The sequence below is a fragment of the Oratosquilla oratoria genome, chromosome 42, assembly GCF_046742065.1.
Source record: "Oratosquilla oratoria isolate Oo_2021 chromosome 42, ASM4674206v1, whole genome shotgun sequence".
Classification (NCBI taxonomy): domain Eukaryota; kingdom Metazoa; phylum Arthropoda; class Malacostraca; order Stomatopoda; family Squillidae; genus Oratosquilla; species Oratosquilla oratoria.
Window position 1 is genome coordinate 25,882,179 of NC_134818.1, and position 10,000 is coordinate 25,892,178.

Consider the following 10,000-nt stretch of genomic DNA (forward strand, 5'->3'; position numbering starts at 1 on the left):
TATTTATCTATTTATCATTTGTCCATTCATTAATGTATTCACGTATTTATTCATACATAATATATTTGATTGATTTACGTAATTATTTTTTTTATTTATGCTTATTTTCTAATTATTTACTTATTGAGAATATACTTGCACAGGTGGTTCAGTAACTTAAAGAGTCGCTTAACCACCTGTCAATCGAGGGGCTCTTTTATATTGAATAAAATCGCCTGGCGGGACAAACCCACCATCCCGGGAAATTGAGAGTTGACCCTTTATTCCCAGGGGCCCCACTTAGCCGAATGAAATCGTCTGGCGTTATCCAATATCAAATTCGTGATTGTGGAGAGTGCATGGGAGGCTGGTCAGAGAGACTATAGGGATTGGCACCAGCGTGTCAGTGAACCAAGGCGCTCCCTAGCGCACGAGGCCCCAAACTGACGGAAAGTTGTCAACCACAGTCACGGATATAGAGGGTCGTTAGTTTATATTAATCCCTTTGCTACGATGACGCACTTTATAGATTCTGTTCTGGCGAACACCAGGCGATTTGGTTCAGCTGGGAGAGCGCGGGGTTTTGTAGTCAAGAGGTTAACAGAGACTAGAAAAGGCGGGATCAGTTGAACAAAGACAAGGTTACGCCATGTCGGACGGGTTTTCGAATACATTGTTCAGATTCACGGGTCATCCATACGTAAATGGAGGAATAAATAAGTAAATAAATTAATAAGTAAATAAATACATAAGTTATAGTTATTATTGTGAGTCAAAGTTAAAGTGACAAGCATTTTTTATAGAGTTAGAATATTTTTTCAAAAAAGTGTAGAATATTGTCAGCACTTTTTTTCCCCGAGTGCGCAAGACCCCACGAAAATTCGTCCGGTGAGGCGCCGTTTTTTATGACGTCACTACGGTTTTTTTTATGCTGCCTTGTGATTGTTCAATGGAGCTCACAGCTCTAATATGATGACGTCATCTGAAAACCGTTCTAGTTTCCTAATCTGAGCCTTATTTCACTTATGTGTCGTGCTTATTTTTGTGTATATTTTGTAGTACGATCATGTACTATTGTGGACACTCGAACCTGACCCATGATGTAAGAGAAAAAAAGGAAATATCTTTTTCGTTATCAAGTATCCAAATATATGTTAATCATATTTCTACATACAGTAGTTTTTTATAATAAAAAATATTTCTTGCAAGTAATGTATTAATTCAAGAACAACAAAAGATAGATGTGTATAGTTTTGAAGAAAAAAAATCTGCCAAGCCCGAGTGTCCACAATAAAGAGAGAGAAAGAAAAGGAGAGAGAGAGAGGGGGGTAGAGAGAGAGAGAGGGAGAGAAAGAGTGAGGGGGAGAGAGAGAGAGGGGGAGAAAGAGAGAGAGGGGAATAGAGGCCGGAGAGTAGTGACGTCACCCAATCCATGACGTCACAACCCTACAGCCAATGAAAATAAAGTAATGTTAGCCAATCAGATCTGCTCCGGAATTCAAGCCAGCGGAAAACTAACGAGCACCTGGTGTTCCTCCTCCTCCTCCTCCTCTTCCTCCTCTTCCTCCTCCCGACGGCGTTGCCATGTCGCCCTCAGGTCCCGCCGCGGCGACGGGAGTCAAATCAAGTTCTTCGCCACGGCCTCCTCCGGCCCGGACACACCCTCAACTTTCAACTTCACCGACCTCGTCCTCCTGACGGACGCCGCTCTCTACTTCCACCCGTCGCAGGCCACAGGTGAGAGAAGGGACCCACTCACAACTTTCGTCCAGACTCCCCGAGATTGAAACTCATTTCCTCCCGTACAATTTAGCTGTGTACCCCTCCTCGTATTATTCTTTTTCCTCCTCCTCCTCCTCCTCCTATTTCTATTTCTCTTCATCCTCCTTCTATTTTTCTCTTCTTCCTACTCCTCCTCCTTTTAAAATCGCTTAGATAAATACTTGGAATCTAATCCGCAAATAAAATATTATCCTTTGCAATAAAATATATGACAACCCGGCATTTAATTGCAATTGGATAGGATAGTGGTAGCAGTAGTGCTAGTTCATCTTCTATCGCCTAGTTGCCCTGTTTTCTTAACTGTAGTTTAGTTAAGTTAATACAAACAACCTCGTTAGGGCCAGTAGGCCTGCTGTTGTTTGTTCTTCCTTTGTGTTCCTTTGTGTTCCTCCTATTTTTATTTCTCTTTCTGTTTTTATCTTCTTCCTCTTCCTCCCCCTCTCCATCCCACCTCGTTCTAATTATTTTCTTCCTCCTTCTCATCCTCCCTCCACTTCTCTCTTTCCCTCAACCTCCTCCTCTCCCTCCTCATCCTTCTCCTCCTCTTCTTCTCCCTCCTCCTCCACCTTCTCCTCCTCCTCATGATCTTCCTCCTCCTCTCCATATCCCCTCGTTCTAATTCTTTTCTTCCTCCTTCTACTTCTCTCTTTTCCTCAACCTCCTCCTCTCCCTCCTCATCCCTTTCCTCCTCTTCATCTCCCTCCTCCTCCTCCTCCTCCTAATGATCTTCCTCCTTCGCCCCTTCCTCCTCATGATCTTCCTCCTTCTCCTCTTCCTCCTCTTTTTCACCCTCATCCTCTTTCTCTTCCTCCTACCCCTCCTCTTCCTCCCCCTCATGCTCTTCCTCCTTTCCTCCTTCTCCTCCCCATCCTCATCCTCATCTTCTTTCTTTTACCAGCTCCTTTTCCTTCCTCTCCTCCATTTCCTCCTCCTCTTCCTCATCCTGGTCTTCTTCCTCTTCCTCCTCCTACTTCCTTCAATCTCGCTGAATTACATTTTCCATCCTCTCCAAATCCTTCCTCTTAAGTTAACGTCTGCATTTTGCCGAGGTGTGGCTAAGAATTTTTTCTCTGCAATAAATCTTCTCCAAGCTAGACTGAACATACAATTTTCTTATTCTACCCGTCAACCGCACAGCGAGGTGGGTAGATATCTTAGCCACTTTGAAGAATGGGCTCTTTTTTTTTTTTTTTTTTTTTTTTTTTATTTTTTTTTGAGGGAGGGAGGGAGGGAGGGGTTGCGGGGCTGGAGGAGGAGGAGTAAGAGAAGGAGGGAAATGAGGAGGAGGAGAATGCAACGGACTTTGATGACGTTTTGCACTGAAATCATTATGTTTATCTTCTTCTAGATCGTGCTGAGTGCGGCGAAGGCCTTTTGAGCTGTCTGACGACCGGCGGCTGCTACAAACCCTATCAACGCTGTGACGGTCGGTACCAGTGCAACGATCGCTCCGACGAAACAGGGTGTAAGTCAACCCGTTAACTCCCTGTGTTGTTTACATAAACAATACTTGCGTTGATGTTTGGTTTCCTACTGAAATGGGATCGTTTGCGTAGTCAGTATGTGTTTCGGATTTTGTATACATATACGAGTGTATACAAAGAGTTGTATACCTGTGTGTGTATGTGTGTGTGTGTGTGTGTTTGTGTGTGTGTGTGTGTGTGTGTGTGTGTGTGTGTGTGTGTGTGTTTGTGTGTGTGTGTGTGTCAGTGCATTTGTGTGATCAATTACCCACCGGCGACGCAGTGCTGTGCTCAAATTAACGTTACTTTTTTCTCTACAGAAACTAAAATTTCTTGAAGGACTAATTGGTAAAGTAATAGGTTTCTGGACGAAAAAATATAAAATAAAAGATAAAAATCTCACTAACGAGCTGGAAGTCGAAGTAGAGGGAAAGAGACTGTGGTTCCGAACTTTCCAAAAAGGTTTATTACATTAACACTTCAAAACATTTACTTCCTGGAACTTTTGTTCTAATAAATGTTGAACATCTATATTCAGCTGAGGGGAAAACACACGATGTGGTCTCGATCGACTAAGGTCCCGTTCAAGTCCGGGGGCCGCCCCTCAGCTGAATAAAATTGTAGCAAACTCATGAGCAGATGGTCATGAGCTCGATTCCCGGGACCCGCTCTAGGGTATGTCGCGTTAGCTGCCGACAGCCCTGGCCAGACGAGGAGGCGACCCAATATCGGCCTTGGAAAAAAATGCTTGCCGCAACTGACAGGACTTTGCAGTATCAGGGGTTTCTCACTTCCCACTACATGGGAGTGGGATAGGATGATGAGTTTATTAAGTAGGACCATAAACAGCTAAAAGGTACTCCACCGTATTGAATGGGGAGTAACTCAAAGAACTGTATGCACACTTAGTTCTTATTCAACAATAACCAGCGGTTCTATCCCTACATCGAAGAGGTTTTGTCATAGCACCGGTATAGGAGAGATTTAAGAAGATTGAGAGACAGTAGAAAATAAAGATAATCAGTATTTTTTTTTTCTGACTGATGATTTACTCGTAGGCCCCCATTATATATACTGCGTGACCCTGGCCCATGGGGGTGTCACTAAAATCCCTAAAATTTTGACACCTTCTCCATCACGTGACATCACCATTACGTCAAAATTTCTTTCATGTCATCAAATGGGCCTAATTATATCACATGGCTCGTCATTGTCACGGCAAGAGTGTGATGAATAACGTCATTTTGATGACATGGAAGAACTTACGTGACGGAACAGTGACGTCACGTTACGTTGCGAGACGGTGACGTTATGGTACGGTGACGTCATTTATAGTATGAATAGGTCTTGATACCCATCGCGATGAATCCTTTCATATGATGTATTCTGGCTGCCACTAGGCAAGTTTATTCAGCCGAAGTTGACCTCCCGTTTTAAATGTGCACCCAAAGTCACCCCTTCCCCTCCCACTACGTCAAAATTCAGGTGACTAAAATCCTCTAGTGTCAGCCAGAATAAAATCAAAGGAGAGTCACCGGGCTGAACACAATCCCCGTTAGCTATGTTGTTTATCGCCCATTGCAAACAAACGTTTTAATGAGGATCATATTTCCTCTAAAAATTCGGAGCAAATGTTGATTTGATATTTCGGTAAATAGTGGCGATGGTATATAAGTCATTAGTGTATCTCTGTGGTGTTTTTGTATGGTGGGTTGGGACGAATGTGAGTGCTTGTATGTATGTGTAAAGATATGTGTGGATGTGTTTAGGTATGTGTATGTATAGGTGTAGGTGCATATGTGTATGTATGTTTGTGTGTCTGTATATCCTTTGTAATCCTTTGAGAAGGATAGAGATGAACCGTCTCATTTTTCTACTTCTTTTTCTTTTTTTCTGGTCCTCTTGGCTGACCTCAGGTCCCCGTCAAAGGGATCCCTTGAAAGACTTCCGGATCCACCGTCTGAGTCGCCTCCACCGTTTCTACGACCCGGACGACGGCGACTGGGCCTGGAGACACGTCACTTCCGTTGGCGCAGAGATCCAGGTGAGGGAGTCCGGCTAGTAGAGGTCCAGTATACCAGTATTAAGTATCATTTGTAGCACATAGTTTGATCAAGTTAGATACTCTGGTTTCAGACCCTCTTTATTCAAAACCACTCCTCCACGCTCGACCCTCCACATGCACTTGTTACCATACCTACAACGTTACCAAGCTAGGTCAAATCACCGTGGTGAGGCACAAAGGCTGTATCACCACCCAGGGGATAGGCCAGTCCTGCAATAGGTCATCATGTCTGATTTCGATAGTGGAGCTAATGGGAGTTTTGTCCTTGCAGGTCTTCCCTATACCGAAGCGGCCGCAGACGTGGGTAGTGTCCATGTTCGCAATGGGGACGGAGTCGGGCCTGGGCATCATGGAAGAGAAAATTCAGGTGAAAGACTCAAAAAATCTTGACACTTTTTCATTATTCGTTTATTCTATGTTATTTCATTTTATTCATTCACTTATTTATCAATTCATTAATTCATTTATTTAGTCACCCAACGTAAGATGATATTTTATTTCCCATAGGTTAATACATTATCGTTATGATAATGTATGTATGCGTGTGTGCGTGTTTGTGGGTGTGTGCGTGTGTGTGTGTGTGTGTGTGTGTGTGTGTGTGTGTGTGTGTGTTTGTTTGTGCATGTGTGTGAAAGCCTTTCGGATGCTTTCAATTCGAACTGGAAGATACGATTTTTTTCCTCCACTCTCTGTCATATTCATCACCATTATCTTCATTTCTATGTCCCTGCTATTTTCCTTCAGTTTCTCCTCTTACTTCAAGAACTCAAAGAAGAATGCCGAGGAGTTTTAACTTCTATTATACCTTCTTCGGCGACTCAAAACTAAATACTTACTAAAAAGAACCCAACCCTATTCTTAATCCTGTCAATTAACAAGTTCATTTTCTGAACCTCTTAAAGTCTCTCTTTTACCACCTTTGCGACTCCATTTCTTCAGCCCTTAAATATTTTATCACTTGTTTATTGGTGATACAAAACTAAATAGTTACTAAAAAGAACATAACTCTCCTCTTAACCTTGTCAATGAACAAGTTAGTTTTCTGCCCTCCTTAAATCTCTCAATCCCCACCTTTATGACTCCACTTTTTTGGTGAGGTGGTGTCTCTAAGGACAGAAGCGCTGGTTATCAAAATACTAAGTTCGCCCGTTCTCCCCCGGCAGTTCGACTCGGCGGGACCCTTCATGCTGACGTTGGAGGGTCCCCGGGTGGCCCGCCAGTGGGAACAGGTCGGCCTCCGGGTGTGCGTCTTCAACTTTCACGATAAGATGGTGGGGGTCATGGTGACGCTGCCCCACTCGGACGATTACCGCTTCGTCCACGTCGAAGAGAAGGGCAACGTCAAGTCGTACAACCCCAGGACCTCGTCAGGAGACCACCAACACATCGTCTGGGTAGGTGTGGCATCGCAAGTTGTCTTCAGATTACAATTAGTTTTCCGAAACTTCCAAATATGTTTTTTTTTTTTTTTCAAGAGGAGCAGCATCGCAAGCCTTTTCCAGGTTTCAGGTAATTTTCAGAGTTCCCTTTTTCTTTCTTTTTTATTCAATTTATTACGGAGATGACTCCATCACCGTGTGTCAGCTTTTTGCTTGGTTCTGCGAAGTACTGAGTTGGGCGATAACGTCAACAGGAACCTAATCTTTAAGGGTACATACATTAGTTTACAGTATGTCGTCCCTTGACACTGGCGTTCTTACACCAACCAAATTAAATCGTTTGGCATTTCCAAGAACAAAATCTTATTAGGTGCGATCTTCATTGATTCTCAAGTTAGGAGGCATTTTGCAGATTCTATTATTTCTAAAATCAGACGTCTTCATTCAGGTGAAGAAATGACCTAGGCTATGCAGGAAACACTTTTGATATAATGTGTCCAGCAGCTTCCGATGAAAGCATCCTTCAACAAGTCTCGAAATTCATGTAGCAGAGTAATTGTCGCTATCTCCACAAAAAGTTCATTTCTTTTACCATCAACTCATCCATACAAACACCAATATAAGCAACAGGTGGCACCGTTAGGCACCCGCGCCACGGTGCCAGTTCTGTCCGAGAAACAGCGCGGTAGGCTGGCATTTTTCCCCGACTGTGCCCAGGATCTCAATCTGAAGATTCAATGGTCCTTCCAGTACATAAGACCTCGTGAAGAAGTTCTTTGGTGTCCAGAGACCCTGAGGTCACAGGAACCAATCAAACGCTCCAGTAAACCATTGACCACCAACCTTTGGATTTTTTATTATTATTATCTTTTCTTCTTTCTTGCAGCTCGAAGCGGGAGAGTCTCGAGATGTGCATCTGCCCATCGTCTTCACTCGACTCGGTCAAGTGGAGGTCGAGGTTCTTGGATCGACGCAAATGCAAAAGGACTCGGACTCGCTGGTCATCGACGTGCAGCCGGAGGTAAGTTAAGAAAAAAAAAAAAAAAATAATAATAATAATAATAATAATAATAATGATAATAATCATAATAATAATGATAATAATAAGTAGAATAAAATGAAACAGAATGAAATAAGATCAAGTACAGTAAAATAAAACAAAATTATAATATAAACAAATAAATAGAAAATATATAAATATAGGTGAATAAGTAGATAATGAAATAAACGAATGAATAAATAAATAAATGAATAAATAAACAAATAAATGAATACATCAATGAAATAGAATAAATAAAGTCCAGAGCTAACCATAGGGACTAGTGTTTCCCTTTTGGCTTAATTCGCCATCTTTCAGTATGCATCATACAAGGTTAGAGGAACAAACTTCTCGGATTGAGTGATAGTAAATGCATTTGAGTGTTATTTCTCTTCTTTTGAAATGAAGTTGAACAAAGGGACTCTATTACCCTCGAAATACTGAATAAACGTCAATCAACTTACCTGTTATATATCTCTTACAATTTTATCTAATTACCTTAATGAACCGGTTTATGAATGAGTTGATTAAAATCTAAAACCAACAGAAAGAATTCAATCATAACATTATTTTTTATTTATTTGTTTATTTACTTATTTATTTGCATACTTATTTACTTATTTATTTATTTATCTATTTATTTATCTTTGTACATTTATTCACTGACTTGTTTATTTTTACAATAATCTAACTATTAACTTGTTTGTTTCTTTATTCATATATTTGTGTCCTTATTCTTTCGTATATTTCTTTATCTATTTGTTTCATTTACTTGTCTATTTTTGTTTATTGATTTATTTATTGTTTACTTTTTCATATAATTGTCTATTGATTTATCTACTTATATCTATCTTTACTTTTATTCTACTCCATTTCACCCATGTATTTATCATTTGTTATTATTATTATCATTATAATCTTATTAGTTTATTTATGTATTCATTTATTTATCTGTCTATCTATCTATCTATCTATCTATCTATCAATCTATCTATCTATTGTGACAGGGCGTACAGATCGGTAAGCACACGTCGATCCTGCTCGACCTGAAGAACAGGGCGATCGTGTACGAGTTCCTGGACATCCACCTGGACGAGTCGCCACTCATCCCCTACTCGCTGGAACGACGCTACATCTACGACACGCCAGGCGGACACATTTCAGTCACAGGTAAAGTAGGAGAGAGAGAGAGAGAGTACTTAGATCGTGGACATAACAGTCCATCTAAGAGTTCTATGGATTAAAGTGAATTGTGAGTGGGCATCAATAAATATAGTAATCTATCATCCATGGAATGAGGGACCAAGGACGAGTACCGCAAGAGGGACTTCAGACAGATTCGTCACCCATCACCAAATTTCATCACCATCCTTGCCTCCATCTGGAGGTACCGCCCCGAGAGGTTGTCATTCGGTCTCCGGACTAGGCCCAACCTCTCCCTTTACTAACTTCGACCGTGTTCATTGATTGGATACCCGCAACCCGTGAGCAATCACAAACGGTCCCCTTGTCCTCACATAGATATTTCGAAGAAGAAGCATTGGAGATTTGGTTCAAATATCACGCAAAAACATTTGTCTTTTCTTTTTCCATGGAATGGTTATGTTAGGTTAGGTTAGGAGCTATTCTTTGTCACCGGTTTATAGTGGTAGTAGGAAGGGATCAGTCGCCGGTTGTTAGCTCTCTTCATGTAAAAAAAAAAAGTGAAGGAAATAGAGTCTATGCTGATAAAGACAGATTCCCTATGGTCTTGGATCACGCGTTGGACTCGTGATCAATAACTATTACCCTTCGGATGAGAGCTCATGGCATGTCCGATGAATGGGTCATGCTGTGACCTTACTTAGTGCATTGATGGGGTTTGAAGACAAGGGACGTGGAGATGATCCTCTTCCACGTCCATCTCGCAAGACCACCACGCGTAGGCTTTCATTGTTGGTTACGTTATTCTTATACATGGTGTGTAACAGTAAAATACCCAACTTTTATAGTCAATCCTTGTACTTTTAGCAATATACCGTTTTCTGTATCTTATGTCCCAGGAGAGTTTTCTTTGTTACAGATTACATTTCTTTTTCATTAGCCTTTGAGCTGCTAATAGTAATTTTTATTTTCATTTATTTATTAATTTGTCTATTTATCTATCTATTTATCTATTCATCTATTTAGTTATTTGTTTGTCTATTAATTCATTCATTCACTTATTTATTTCAAAAGTTTATTTAACTGTTTATGGCCATTAATTTATTTTGTTCAACTATTATTCCGTCTAACGATTTCAGGATTGATCAAC

The 10,000-nt window shown here is 41.0% G+C and overlaps 1 protein-coding gene across 4 annotated transcripts in view; it reads left to right on the forward strand.

Moving 5' to 3' along the window:
• Positions 1 to 10,000, forward strand: part of LOC143021487 (CD109 antigen-like) — a 689,873-nt gene that overhangs the window by 547,476 nt on the left and 132,397 nt on the right. For all 4 annotated transcript variants that reach the window (XM_076179031.1, XM_076179029.1, XM_076179030.1 and 1 more), the window contains 7 exons: positions 1,577 to 1,716; positions 3,110 to 3,226; positions 5,141 to 5,268; positions 5,561 to 5,656; positions 6,453 to 6,683; positions 7,555 to 7,689; positions 8,715 to 8,877. In XM_076179031.1, the coding sequence (XP_076035146.1) occupies positions 1,577 to 1,716; positions 3,110 to 3,226; positions 5,141 to 5,268; positions 5,561 to 5,656; positions 6,453 to 6,683; positions 7,555 to 7,689; positions 8,715 to 8,877 (1,010 nt within the window). The remainder of the gene's footprint in view (positions 1 to 1,576; positions 1,717 to 3,109; positions 3,227 to 5,140; positions 5,269 to 5,560; positions 5,657 to 6,452; positions 6,684 to 7,554; positions 7,690 to 8,714; positions 8,878 to 10,000) is intronic.